General features: G+C 43.2%; 1 protein-coding gene across 1 annotated transcript in view; it reads right to left on the reverse strand.

Annotated features, from left to right (window-relative positions):
- Positions 1 to 234: 234 nt before the first annotated feature.
- Positions 235 to 14,933, reverse strand: part of LOC132573890 (prominin-1-A-like) — a 41,011-nt gene continuing 26,312 nt past the window's right edge. The window contains exons 11-25 of the mRNA XM_060241825.1: positions 10,265 to 10,424; positions 9,451 to 9,603; positions 8,027 to 8,150; positions 7,591 to 7,682; positions 6,959 to 7,043; positions 6,628 to 6,777; positions 6,420 to 6,494; positions 5,667 to 5,759; positions 5,463 to 5,516; positions 4,870 to 4,950; positions 4,399 to 4,467; positions 3,836 to 3,925; positions 3,144 to 3,256; positions 1,915 to 1,938; positions 235 to 1,302 (exon numbers count right to left, since the gene is read on the reverse strand). Coding sequence (XP_060097808.1) covers positions 1,251 to 1,302; positions 1,915 to 1,938; positions 3,144 to 3,256; positions 3,836 to 3,925; positions 4,399 to 4,467; positions 4,870 to 4,950; positions 5,463 to 5,516; positions 5,667 to 5,759; positions 6,420 to 6,494; positions 6,628 to 6,777; positions 6,959 to 7,043; positions 7,591 to 7,682; positions 8,027 to 8,150; positions 9,451 to 9,603; positions 10,265 to 10,424 — 1,415 coding nt within the window. The 3' untranslated portion in view covers positions 235 to 1,250. The remainder of the gene's footprint in view (positions 1,303 to 1,914; positions 1,939 to 3,143; positions 3,257 to 3,835; positions 3,926 to 4,398; positions 4,468 to 4,869; positions 4,951 to 5,462; positions 5,517 to 5,666; positions 5,760 to 6,419; positions 6,495 to 6,627; positions 6,778 to 6,958; positions 7,044 to 7,590; positions 7,683 to 8,026; positions 8,151 to 9,450; positions 9,604 to 10,264; positions 10,425 to 14,933) is intronic.

The following is a 14,933-nucleotide window of genomic DNA, read 5'->3' on the forward strand; positions in this document are numbered from 1 at the left end:
GATTCACTTCCCTCCCACCCACACACAGAGATTCTATAGAAACAGCATGTCAGGGTATTTTGAACTACAACCAGGTAGATAACTATGTGAGACCCAATGATCTTCCTGATACAGAGAGTAGTAGAAGCGTGCAGTAATACGGAGGTTTTAACTGACACCAGCAAGAAAGGATCCAGCTCTTGTCCACCATCTGAGGCAGAGGTCAGAAGGAAGTAAGACCAGCAAGGTGCTTCATTCATAAGAATGTAACAGTGTGTAATTACAATCACTTAAAATAAATTAGTTATGTATCTGAAATGTTATGAGATCTACAGCATACACTGTCTTTATAAATTTGACAGCACCAGGGAAATACAGTATTTTACTCAAAAGAAGAAAATCATTGAAGGCAGTGGACACGTTGCTCAATGGAACATTTCCTGTAATGACTGAGAAACCTTCAGCCCAGCACAAGTTATCCTAATTGTCACACAAATCCAGCTGCATTGGCATTGAACTGCCCCTGACTCAAAGGTCCATGTCAGCATTTCTGGTTGAGGTGATTGTAGCAGAAGTGCCTTGAGTTCTCTAAGGCTGCAGTCACCTGTAGACACATAAATACAGCAGGCACTGACTCCGAAGAAGAAGAAGATGAAGAAGATATTGGATTTATATCCCGCCCTCCACTCCAAAGAGTCTCAGAGCGGCTCACAATCTCCTTTACCTTCCTCCCCCACAACAGACACCCTGTGAGGTGGGTGGGGCTGGAGAGGGCTCTCACAGCAGCTGCCCTTTCAAGGAGAACCTCTGCCAGAGCTATGGCTGACCCAAGGCCATGCTAGCAGGTGCAAGTGGAGGAGTGGGGAATCAAACCCAGTTCTCCCAGATAAAAGAGTCCACACACTTAACCACTACACCAAACTGGCTCTCCAGTGGATGGCAAGACCTGCTCTCTTCCCAGTGAAGCTGCAGCACAAGGAGCCACAGTCCCAAGAGCGCTGCAGCAGCAGCAACAAAATGCCAGAACTGCAGCAACCGTAATATTTACAATAGGCAAATATGAAGAAAGTACAGTAGCTGGGGTTTTGTTTTTGCCAACGATATCATCTTTTGCTGAAAATCTGGTGTCCACTAACTGCCATCTTCACCAAGAAAAAATGCCGCTAGATGCTGAAAAACATGATCCACATTGGCAAGAGAGGTCCGGGATAGTGTAGAATTCATTGTCATCTTCAGTGCCACTCAGAGGTAGATAGGTGGGAAAGGTGCCATTACTTCCTCAGTTCTGGTCGGGGCATTTTGAATACTTTTGGCAGCCTCGATCTACAAAGATTAGGAAAGGAAAAAGGGAAACCAGAAAAGATTTTTTTCTAGGCTTGCTAGGTTGTATCATCTTCCTTCAACTGCCACCACACTATCAGAGAAGGACCAAGCTTCTAATGACACTTAGAAAAAGCAATCTCTGATAAATAAAAGGCCTTTTGTCCTTCAGACTACTGAAATTAAACTACACATGAGGCAGGAAGTCCATGATCAGGATCTCTCTCATTTTAAACTGTCAGGGAAGAATTGCATCTGTACCATTTTCACAGTCTAAATTCCTGCCCCCAACTGGTTACTACACAAAATGTGTGGGGGGGGGATCAAATACCCCTTCATCTATTTCTTCACATACATCATTGTTTTGAATTTTTAAAAAAACCTGAGAGACATCTAATGCAGTTTTCCTGCATTAGAACTATTTTGTCCTGTAGAATCATATGGTGGGATTGGAGATGAATGGATTCCCAAGATGGCTCCCCTGCTTCTTCAATATCTCTCTGGTTCTGGCCATGCTTCCCATTACCCCAGTCATATGCCTGTTTTCCCCACCTAGTGCTGCCTCAATGCTTGAACTCTAGTAATGACATGAGGGAAGTATGGACAGGTACTTACAATTCCATGGTTTCCCCATTGCCCCTGGTAACAAAAAGGAAAAGTCAGTCGAGTGTAAGTGGGCAATGACCTGCTCTTGGCCCCCTCTGCTAATAGCACCCCATCCTCAGGCCAGCTGCATGCAAAGTGGGCAGAAGCCACTACCACTGTGTGTGGACAACCCCTGCAAGGGGGATGAGAGCTGCTACTGTCATAAACCGACAGCTCCCATCTCACACAAGGCAAACAGGTATAAAGTGGGCAGAAGCTGCAAGTCCAGTGGAGGGTGGGTGTGAACCAAACAAGCCCCAACAGTCCTGCTCCTTCCCTCTCCCCCTGCCCATTTGGGTGGTAGGACCAGGGATATGGCTGAGCCCAGGCCATTTTCCTCCTTCTCACACTCACTGAAGGAGCCTTTCCAAGGCAATTCTTGCCTTTCAGTCTCTCCACTCCAATATCTACCAGTCTCAAATGATGGATCTCTCAAAGGCTAACCAAGAAGCTAGGAATTGCAGAGAAAAGCAGCACTATATGGAATTATATAGAATTTTTCATCCATACCTCCAGTTCTGGGTACCTGTGAAGATCCACAAACACCCATATATGTAGCATCAAACCAGTAGCCCCTGCATTAAGGTACAGCCTAGAATGGCTCCTTGTTATTGCAAAACTTGGCTCATACATGTTCTAACATCATAAAGACTTGGTACAGGAAACGTGAGTCATGAGATTAAGACAATGATCAGCCACTCCAGTACTGCCTTACTTAATAGCAGTAATTGTGCTTCCAGCCAAATGAATCTTGAACTTGCCATGGTTCCACTGTCTGCTTAGGGTTATGCAAAACTACTTCATAGGATTCAGATTATGTCAGCAGAGTAGAAGAAAAGTAGAAGAGTAGAAGAAGGCAGTGCCCCAATGCACGTATATTTCTCACTAAATGTAAGCAGATACCACCTCCTCTGTGAGGCTCTGGAACCCTCACTGCTTACTAAGCCACACACTATCACAAAAGTGGAGCTGTGCTAGAGCAGCATCCCCACATCCTGAAGTCATGCTCACACTGGGTGAGAGATGCTACACCTGTAGTCCTTAAGGTGCATCCTAGCTGTAACCAAGGGTTTACAAATAGGACAGAAAGACTGGTGTTGGTTTTACCAACAGATACAGTTTGGACAGAAAGAGGGAAATGTATCTCTCATGTCATGGCAGCAGGCAAAATGGCCAACAACAGCATAAGTTATCCTTACTCATAGACGTCATCCATGTGCATCCTGCGGTAAAACTTGGAAAGCCGCACTGTCAAGATGACACTTGGCAGCAGGAATATGGTGCACCAACCCAAACAGAACCAGAAAGCATTCTAGAAGTAGAAGAAGAGAAAAAGATCGTCAATGCTAGTGGAAAATATCTCCCCCCACCTCAGCCTAGGTTCTACCTTCACTGTAAAGTCAGACATTACCCTAAAAGAAAAATCAGAACCGAGAAACATATTCTTACCAACCAGCCACCTTCCCATATGTTCTCTCCTGAGTCTGCACAAGAACTTCCTCATACACACTCCCCTACCCAGGGCCCAGCAAATTCAAGAAAAATAGCTCTTGTGTATACAGATGTCTCCTTAGCTGTGCCCCAATCTGCTGCCCACTGTCAAGACTTCCCAAACCTTCAAAAAAGGTTTATATACACACCCTACCCAATGCAACAGCAAACTCACTGCCCCGGACACAGATGAGGCTATCACAACTAGAATTTATGTGGACCTCCCACTTGCAAGTCAGCTTACTTCCACACCTCAACCCATAGCCACGATCTGTCTATCCTCTTCTTTCCCTGCTGCTCTTCCTTTACCATGCTGGTGCACAGCATTTATCTCCTCCCTCCCCCTCTGGGTCTTTGTTTCACTAAATGATGAGGTCAGCCCTCATCTTATTTCCCTTACCCAAGCATCCACAATGTAACTGCAGACAATGGTGTTTGCAGCATCGAATGTCCAGGCTGCAGGGCCACAGCGTGCCACTTCTCCTGTTATCTGTCAGCAAGTAAGACAAACATTATAACCAACATGGGAGAGAATCCAGCCCCTGGTGCCACTCCTTCTTTAACCCTCCTCACTGGTGTTGCCAATCCAATCCAACAGCCATTCCCCAAATATGGTAGGAATTTTCCCAACATTATAAACTAGTACATCTGCCTTGTATTTGCAGCCTGGAAGGAGAGAAACAACTATAGTATGTGTCCCATATGGGTGACTTGGGCATACAGCCCCATGATAGCCAAAGGATGCAAGCAGGCAGTTTTTGTTGGGGCAAGAAAGTCCTTCTCAATTGAATTTTGCTTCAAACAATTATTTAATCTTGGGCATGAGTGGAGTATTCATGCCCAAGATTAAATTATTGTGAAGTTACATATGATTGCATTGTATGTGAGCAAGTACAAGCAGGCTCCCATTTTGCCATGACCAAAGGCTGAGCCTGGTCTCCAGCAGCAACGGAGGTTACTTACAATCCCTTTGACCCAGTCCAGGTACACCTCAAAATAATCTAGCACTTCGTGTACAAAATCCAAGGTTGTCTAGTTAAAAGCAGAAAAGAGAAGAGAGTTGAAAATACAGGACATTCCTTTCCAAATCAAAAAGGGATTCAGTTCTGGAGCATACATATGGCCTATCTAAACCCCTTTTATGCATCCAGGAAAAGGGCAAAAATATGCTGGGGTGCTGATGCATACATAATCAGCCAGAGTTGACATGTACCATTATGGAGACACACACCCTCACATTTAGGTTTCCACCTATCCTCCTTTCAATTGTATTTTGGTATTCTCACCATCAGACTCTGGCAGATAGGTCTATGCAGGAGACTAGGGATAGGTCTCAGCATTACACAAAGTGGAAGGAAATAAAACCAAGCCTAAGACACCCACCATCCTGTACCCTGCATCAATGACTAAGATGATTATCAAAAGAGGACTCACATTCTTGATAATTTCCTTTAAATCCTTTTTCATAAATACTCCAAACGTCTCTACTTGTGTCAGTGTGGAATTCACCAACTCCTGGTAGGACACAGAATTGTTAGTTTGGTTCATTGGCAGAGCCAGGCACAGATGAGATTTCAGGGGCTCTTCTTGGTTCACTTCCTATGCCAATCCAGGCATTCCACTCAGAACAAACCTTCCAATGGTTATATATCCCCAAAGGCATAAAAGAGCACAATACATTATCATGAGGTCCTGACAGGGCCTTTGAGATGCAAAAAACCCACTAAGTACTAAAAGATAATAGAGACTGAAGCTTCTTATCTAGCGTAATACAATATTCCCTGGCCCCAAAATGTACAAATATGGCACTGGGTCATCAGCACATTAGCACTTTCTTTCTCCATCTAGGGATGCCAGTCAATTCCAAGCAGAAATTTCTGCATGTAATACCTTGAATTTCATATGCCATGGGGCTTGGACAGATTGCCTGCTAGTGTGACTTCCCCCTTTGATATCTATAGCAAGCAGTCCTTTATAGAAACTTTCAAGAACTTGGAATCATTCTACCTTAACATGGAACTACTTACCCAAATCTGAGGCAGAGATGTATTTAACTGCCAGATGCTGTTGTTCAGGTTTTGCTAAGGGCAAAGAATGCTTATTAGAGAGGATTCTTCCAACAGAATCTCCACACATGCAGGAGAACTGTCAGGACAAGGGTTAAATTTGTCCCGAGAGGACAGCACCAAACCATTAACAGATCTGAAGAGGGTGAGAGGAGCATCACTCACGATTGCAGAAGAAAAACTGGATGTGGCCCATGACTGTATGTCTCTTAAACTATTGGCCTGATTTTGCAGTTGTCCACGAACAGCATCGTCTCTCTGAAAATGACACCATCATAATCAAGAATGTGGCTGTCCCCCCCCCCCCCCTCACACACACACACACACATAATCTCTTCCAGGTCAGACATATAGTCGAGTTCAGTGGATTTCCCACATCCTGTACTTTCAAACCTATATAATCTCTAGAAAGTCATCCTTTATTCATAACAGGCCCTGATCCAGATGGCCTGTACTTTTGTTTAGTAGCCCTCTGCCATCCAAAATTCCCTGCTGTGCCTCCATTATCTATGATGGACTTCGCTGCAAATCCAGCTTAGTGGCAACATTTCCAAGAGGTAGTTTAGGCTTCAACTGCCTCCTGTTTTCGAAGGGGAAGCCTGGGGTAACACAAGAGCCAGTCATATATGAGAACTGGTGAGTCATAGTAGCTAAGAGAATGAGCTGTGAAGTTACCTTAATCAAGCCACTCCTTCAGCCTACAGTTTAGGGTAATACCAGTGTACTCTCATAAGCATTACTGCGAAGCACTTTAAACAATGGAAACACAATATATATGCTGAACAGTATTCTGTGCAAAATCTTTGAAGATTGAAAGTTACATCCTGAGGGGATCACCAAAGTCACATATATGCTCAATTTGAGAAGGGGAGTTGTAGGGAGAGGTGAATGGTGACAGTTTGTCCAGGCAACACTCACTGTCTTATTTGCCAGGTTGTCTAGCAGCTCAGCAAATGAAGACAGGTCTTTCTGTGTCATGTTCTGGTTGATGTGCTTAGGAAAGAAACAGAGAGAGCACACAATGGTCAGTTTGCAAGACAGCAACAGACATTGAATTGGATATGGTTAGTGACAAACTTATAACAAACTTCCTTCCTTCACAATCCTTTTCTTATCCCCAACTCACTTGTTGCAGAGCACCGGTGAAGTTCAGATTCAGTGCCCCATCCTTTATGCCCAGCTCAGTCAGGGAATTGATCTGGTCGTCTGTCAGAAACTTCGTAGAATTCACAGTGATGTTTAATTTATTCAAAGAGGAGTCAATGTCTTGTGTGTACTGCAGTGACAATTTTTTAAAAAAACAAGATGAGCAGGAGCACAGGGAACAACTGACTTGCCCTCTGGTCTAAGAAGGGAACATAGATGTGCTGTGGACCTGAGGACCCAAAGCTGAGATTTGAGGGGCACCGGGCTGGCTGGTGGCAAGCTTTATTCACCTGTAGGCCCTCTTCACTGACCTTGCTGATGTTGAGGGTGGCATCTAGAGAAACTGTCTCATCCAAGTGCAGGGTGTTCCACAAGGAGTCATTGTTTTTGCAGTCCCTGCCAGGAGGAAAAATTAGCTAGCAGTTCAGAATTCCCTTTTTATTCTATATTTCATGCTCACAGACCAATAGGTCATAAGCAGATGAATTAAACAGTTCAGACTGTTGTGAAATACCAGTTGGGCAACAGCATCATCATGCAAAAGAGCTCCCCACTTGTAGTATACAGGCCAGAATCATATGATGGCTGGTGACTTACCTCTGTGGGAGTGTTAGGAAAATGGCTCTTGGGTAGGATCTCTGAGAAACAGCATGGCTAAGAGTATAGTAGTAACTATGCTGGAGGGTGCTGGGGAGAAGGGCATGGTTCCTGTTGGTACTCTAGGAAGCACTTGGGTAAGAAGATTTCAGGCTAAGGCTTGTCTTCCCTGCACTGATGGCCATGGCATGGCTGGGCAAGGTACCCTGGCATTAAGACCATCCAGTATGAAGCTTTCACCCCACATTCAAAGGTCCGGTTCCCACTGAAGATACTGAGGATCAATCACAGATGGCAGGATGTAAGAGAAGATCAAGGGGAAACCAGTAGACTTCCTGACACTCACTTGTAGATGCTGGTCAGAGTCACATTAGAATCCTTCATTCCCAAGGACTTCAACAGGTTGAATTCTGAGAAGAGCCCTGGTGTTTCTAGAAACTGGAAGGAGAGGAAGCAGCAATTTTGGGATTTCTTATGTACCTACTCAACAACATACAGAGTGTTTTCCCCTAGTTGTGATACCCTCCTCTCAAGACTGTGGAATATCTGGCTGCCTTGAGCAACTTTCATGTCAAAATGACATGAAGGACAAAGGTGGGGTTGGGGAGATGGAGTCCAGAACTAGGAGTTGCAATGTGGCCTTTGGTCTGGGATTTAGCGCTACCACAGATAGTTCCTTTGACATCAACCAACTTCTGTGACCCACACACCTTCTTATATCTCTTCTTTCTAATGAGATGCAATAGGATTCATGCATGCTAATGGTAGTTTATGGGACTTACCTGGAGGAGCTGTCCAGAGGCCCAAGGACGGCACAACAGCGTGTATGCATTGCCCCCTACTAAAAATGTCAGCAGAACCAGCAGCATCAGAAGCCATGCAAAAATAAAGCTGAACCCAACACTCCTGTCAGGGAAAGTAAGGAATCATCAGATGTCTCAGATTCCATTGCAGACCTAAAGAACAGACTTCAGAGCCTTCCTGTCTACCCAGTGTCTGGCCCTGCAGCCGTGCTGGCAATCCAGCCACACACAATCCACAAATAAGAACATGGTGCAGCTCATAACCCATCTGGACAACCTGATGCAGGATACAGTGGTGAAAGGAAGTACACAGAACATATGGAAAGCCAGCATGGTGTGGTGGTTAAAGTGATGGATTAGGATATAGGTGACCCAGGTTCACATCCCAACTCTGCCATGGAAGCTTGCTGGATGACCTTGGGCCAGTCACATACACTCAGCCTAACCTACCTCACAAAGTTGTTGTGAGGGTTAAACAGAGAAGACCAGAATGATGTAAGCCGTTTCGGGTCCCCCATTGGGGAGAAAATAAAATACAAATGAAGTAAATAAATCTTAAAAATTAAAGGGCAACTATCAGTAGCCGCACCTTGTCTGTATAATGCCTTTCACATCAAGGCTCATCTGATGCTTATGTTATTTTCTTTTAGGTAACTAGACAAAATGTTTTTATGTACAAACAGGCTTTTAATTAAAAGATTTATCTTTTAAAACCATTTTATAGTGTCCTTTTAATCTGAAAATTGTTAAATTTGTTTTAAGCTGTTAAATGATTTGGGTTTGTTTTATTCTCGGGCTTGGGGTTTTATTTGTAGCTTTTTATGTTTGCACTCTATTACATTACTTTGTAAGCTGCCTTGGACAGGTTCCACAGGAGAGGTGGCATAAAAATAAAAAATTGCCTAATAAAATAAAAACATTTTGAAGTTTAGCATTGTTCCATCCACCAGGGATGCCCCAGAGCATTTTGGAGTACCTTACTAGATGTCCCACAAGGAGTTCAGGACAAGTTCTCCCCCTTATCATCACAGAACCCTGTGAGGTAGGCCACACAGTAGAGTGGAGACTTGAAATTTTGTCTTCCTGGTCCCTTTGACATCAACTAACTTCTGTGACCTGCACACCTTCTTACATCTCTTCTAATAGGATGCAATGGGATTCAATCCCAGTTCCATTTGCCAACCACACAGGCTTTTCAAAGCTTAGACTGCACACCAGAGAGCTCTCTTCAAGCATTTGGACAATCAAACAACCAATACCACCTAGAAAGATCAGTTCCTTCTCTCATCACACTATATCAGTATTTGGAAATGTCTGTCTCTTTGGACATCATCAGGTAGAAGCATCCAGGGGGCCTGGATTCCTCCCCCAAGATGAGAGAGATAATGTGTAAAATGTCTTACGCCATTAGGAAGTCTCCTCCAGAGTTGGAGAGGCAGCCCCGTTTGGTGGGTGGTGCCCGCGTGTCTAACCCAAGGGCACCACACAGCAGGCCCAGTGCATTGAGCACTATTATCAGGAGCACCACACAGCAGAGACAGATGCCAACAATCTTCCTGGAGTGAAGAAAAAAAGAAAGCTACCAGTCTCAAGAGTTCAGCAAAGATTTAAATAGAGAGAAATAACTTACAGTGTATGCAAAGTTACTCCAATCTATTGAAATTGATGGGCTTTAAAACTATAGTAACTATTCAACAGGATTGAACTACAAGGCTCTATTAAAATGCATTCATTCATAATGGGTCACACCTCTACTAAAAACCATGCGTGCCAATTATCTGAAGCTGTACCAATTGCTTGAATTGTGGTCTCAGGCTGTGTCAATTGTCTGAATTATGGTCTTTTTGATTTAATTTATATGTATTATATTTATGAGATATCTTAATTTTGATATGCCTCATTTATTGTTATTGTAATGTTGTAAGACACCCTGAGCCCATTTGCGGGATAGGGCTGGGTATAAATAGCAAATTAAATTAAATTTTAAAAAATTAAATGGTTGAGGTGGCAGCTTAGGATCATTAGCTGTTGTTGTTTTGTTTATCTGTGTATATTGTTGGGAAGGCAAACCTTTCCACTGCAGGGTTGGTAAATGTTTGTGTTTTTTGGCACATAAAAGACAGAAAATATAAAACATCATGTAATACCAAGTGACATGAACTCTTTCTGCCCATCCTAGCTCCAGGGCTCTTCTACAATATAATGAACAATGCCTACCTATAGCCATCATAGGTTTTGATGTATGGCTCATAAGTATCAGCCTCCTTGGTGATGTCACTCAGAAACTCAGAGGCATTCCTCAGTGTGTCCAGTATGGGGAGGCTGCTGCGGAATGTCCCAATCTTCTCCTGAATGTTGTCCAGATGAGCCTGTCCTTCTGCAAGGAGCAGAACAGAAATGGATTAATTTCTACATGTTGTGAGCTACAGTCAAGAGGGACTGGTCAGGGGAACTGCCATCTATTTACTCTAGATGCACATAAGGCATGTGCTTGATAGCGTGGAAAACTGTCAAACAAGCATTTGGGTCCTATTGTTACCCAAGAAGCATAAATTAAAACAGTGTACAGAGATAAGACAATGCCCAATCTAGTACTGCTACACTGCTGTTCTTCCTTAAAACTTGCAGTCAAATGGGTCAAGAATAGACAAGCAATTCAGGAAGGGTGTAGCTCAGGAATCATAGAGTTGGAAGGGACCTCCAGGGTCATCTAGTCCAACCCCCTGAATAATGCAGGAAACTCACAAACACCTCCCCTTAAATTCACAGGATCTTCATTGCTGTCAGATAGCCTCGTTTAAAAACCTCCAAGGAAGAAGAGCTCACCAACTCCCGAGGAAGCCTGTTCCACTGAGGAACCGCATAACTGTCAGGAAGTTCTTCCTAATGTTGAGCCGGAAATGCTTTTGATTTAATTTCAACTCACTGGTTCTGGTCCTACCTTCTGGGGCCACAGAAAACAATTCCACACCAACCTCTATATGACAGCCCTTCAAGTACTTGAAGATGGTGATCATATCACCTTTTAGCCTCCTCCTCTCCAGGCTAAACATCCTCAGCGGCAGCTCCTTCAACCTTTCCTCATAAGACTTGGTCTCCAGACCCCTCACCATCTTTGTCGCACTCCTCTGGACCCATTCCAGCTTGTCTATATCCTTCTTAAAATGTGGTGCCCAAAACTGAACACAATACTCCAGGTGAGGTCTTACCAGAGCAGAGTAAAGCGATACCATCATATCACGTGATCTGGACACTATACTTTTGTTGATACAGCCCAAAATTACATTTGGCGTTTTAGCCACCACATCACACTGTTGATTCATGTTCAGCATATGATCCACTAAGACCCCTAGATCCTTTTCGCACATACTGCTGCTAAGACAAGTCTCCCCACTGTGTAACTATGCATTGGATTTTTCCTACCTAAATGCAGAACTTTACATTTATTCCTGTCAAAATTCATTTTATTGATTTTAGCCCAGTTTTCCAGCCTGTCGAGGTTATCCTGTATCCTGTTTCTGTCTTCTACTGTATTTGCAACCCCTCCCAATTTAGTATCATCGAAAAATTTAATAAGCATTCCCTCTATTCCTTCATCCAAATAATTTATAAAGATGTTGAACAAAACAGGTCCCAGGACAGATCCATGAGGCACTCCACTTGTCACTCCTCTCCAAGAGGATGAGGAACCATTCACAAGCACTCTTTGGGTGCGATCTGTCAACCAGTTACAGATCAACCTAACGGTAACAGGATCCAAACCACATTTTACCAACTTGTCAACAAGGATAGTATGTGGAACTTTATCAAAAGCCTTACTGAAATCAAGATAAATGATGTCTACAGCATTTCCCTGATCCAGCAAGGTAGTCACTTTCTTAAAAAAAGAGATCAGGGTAATCTGATATGACTTGTTCTTGAGAAACCTATGCTGGCTCTTAGTAATCACAGACATCCTTTCTAAATGTTCCACGACCGACTGTTTGATGAATTGTTCTAAACCTTTTTCAGGTATCGACATCAAGCTGATGAGTACATAGTTTCCCAGATCCTCCTCTTTTTTCCCCTTCTTGAAGATGGGGACAACATTCACCCACCTCCAATCTTCCAGCACCTCTCCTGTTCTCCAAGAATTCTCAAAAATAATGGCCAGAGGCTCAGAAATTACCTCTGCAAGCTCTTTTAGAACCCTTGGATGCAATTCATCTGGCCCTGAGGACTTAGTTTCATTTAAAGAAACTAGGTGTTTATGTACTACCCCTATGATGATCCTTGGTTAGAACTTCATATCCTCCTTATATGTTCTGTTTTTGCCATGTTGAGCACTGTTTCTCTCAGAAGAGAAGACTGAGGAAAAGTAGGAATTGAGCAGTTCCGCCCTCTCTTCATTACCTGTTACATTTTCACTTTCTTGCCCTCGCAATGGGCCTACCATGTCCTTGCTCTTTTTCTTGCCCTGAACATGAAAAGAACCCCCTTTTTTGTTGTTTTTAGCATCTTTGGCTAGCCTAAGCTCATACTGAGCTTTAGCTGTCCTAACTTTTTCTTTATAAGCACTGGTGATTTGTTTATATTCATCCTTGGTTATAAGGCCCTCCTTCCACTTCTTAAGAGCCCCATGGTGCAGAGTGTTAAAGCTGCAGTACTGCAGTTCTAAGCTCTGCTCACGACCTGAGTTCAATCCCTGGTGGAAGCTGGGTTTTCAGGTAGCTGGCTCGAGGTTGACTCAGCTTTCCATCCTTTCGAGGTTGGTAAAATGAATACCCAGCTTGCTGGGAGGAAAGTGTAGATAACTGGGGAAGGCAATGGCAAACCACCCCGTAAAAAGTCTGCCGTGAAAATGTTGTGAAAGCAATGTCACCCCAGAGTCGACTGGTGCTTGCACAGGGGACAATTGGTGCTTGCATAGGGGACCTTTCGTTTTCCTTTCCACTTCCTAATGGAGTTTTTTTTATTTCTCAAGTCTTTAGAGAGCCGTTTATGGAGCCAACTCAACTTCTTTAGGCTTTTTCCATTTTTTCTTCTCATAGGAATCATCTGTGATTGCACTTTCAGTATTTCGCTTTTAAGAAATTCCCACCCCTCCTGAACCCCCTTCTTCCTACGTATTTCTGACCATGGGATTTTACCCAGCAAAGTTCTAAGTTTATCAAAGTTTGCCTTTCTGAAGTCCAACCTATAAATCTGACTACATATAGCTTTTCTCTTCTCTAAGACAGTAAATTCCAAAATCACATGGTCACTATTGCCCAGGGTGCCCACTATTTCCACTTCTTCAATCAATTCTTCCTTGTTGGTGAGAATCAAATCCAAGATAGCAGATCCCCCTTTTCCTTCTTCACTTTCTGGAAAAGGAAGTTGTCAGCAAGACAAGTCAGGAATCTGTTTAACTTTTCATTTTTAGCAGAGTAGGACTTCCAACAGATGTCTGGGTAATTGAAATCTCCCATGATTACTCTATCCCTTCTCTTGGAGAACTTTGCAATCTGTTGTAGGAGTATTTCATCCAAATCCTCTGCCTGGCTTGGTGGTCTATAGCAGAACCCCACAATAATATCACATTTCTTACTCCTTTTATTTCTACCCAGAGACTCCCAACTGAGCTGCCATGCTCAGATTCACATATTTCCTCACAAATATATACCTCCTTCACATATACTGCTACACCTCCACCCTTTCTCATTTGTCTGCCCCTTTTAAATAAGTTGTATCCCTGAATCCTAATATTCCAGTTGTGAGTGTCATCCCATCAAGTTTCAATAAGGCCTATTATGTCATAGTCTCTTTCCTGTATTAGGACTTCCAGTTCCTCCTGTTTGTTTCCCATACTCTGTGTATTAGTGTAGAGACATCGGAATCCACGTTTTATGCATCCTGAGGGTTTAGTTTCCATACAAACCTGCAAGTTAACATTACCTAGTGTATGTGCCACTCTCTGCAAATCTTTAATGTTCTTATCCCTAGTTTTTGGCATCATATGAGGCTTTGAATTATTGTCTTGCTCCCCCATACAATTTAGTTTAAAGCCCTCCTTATTAGGTTAGCAAGGCTGTTACCAAACACCCTTTTTCCCACCACTGTAAGGTGCAAACCATCTCCCGAGAGAAGACCACAATCTCAAAAGCCTAAGCCATGGTCCAGAAATCCGAATCTTTCCTGGGAAAGATGGGGATGTCTAGCCAAAAAATAAGCACTAGGCCATGATGACTAATTTTGCAGAAAGACAAGCAAGAGTGGGTATCTTACAGAAGTAGCAAAAAAACAAGAAGAGCAAAAAGAATAAGAAAGCCACTTTGCAGTGGGACTAACAATTGTTTTATTCAGTTATTAGGAATAAGGCCCATTGTGGAGAAAAATACAACAGGCTCTAGAAAGCAGCTCTGGGCAAGTGCCCCCCTCACCCTTGCTATCTTCCACCCACCCACCGCACCACTATTTTGTGTTCTTTTGCTCCATCTTTGTTGCAGCCCTCTTCTCATATATTACATGTTACAGAAGTGTCCACTATTAATGTTAGAATCCAAACCAATGTTTGCTGTGCTTTACTTGGGGGTGGGGATCTAGCAATGGTTTTAGCAAAAATAGATGACAAATAATTAAATGCATGAGGCCATTCTGAGGAACTCAGTGTGGATGTTATACCCCCCAACTTAGATAAGTACCCCTTCTACCCATTTTGGCTTGCTTCTTAGTAACAGAATATTCACAAATGACATTATCATGGAAATGGGAAATATTTGTCAAGCATGCTTGAACTGGAAATTAAAGAGCAAAGTGATGGCCATAGCGAATTCTCATATACAGCATGTAAAAAAACCCAAGCAGACGGCAGTATCAACATTCAGTAAAACTGTCCTTGTAACTGGCTTAAACCATGTTAATGACA

The sequence above is a fragment of the Heteronotia binoei genome, chromosome 6 (genome assembly GCF_032191835.1).
Source record: "Heteronotia binoei isolate CCM8104 ecotype False Entrance Well chromosome 6, APGP_CSIRO_Hbin_v1, whole genome shotgun sequence".
Classification (NCBI taxonomy): domain Eukaryota; kingdom Metazoa; phylum Chordata; class Lepidosauria; order Squamata; family Gekkonidae; genus Heteronotia; species Heteronotia binoei.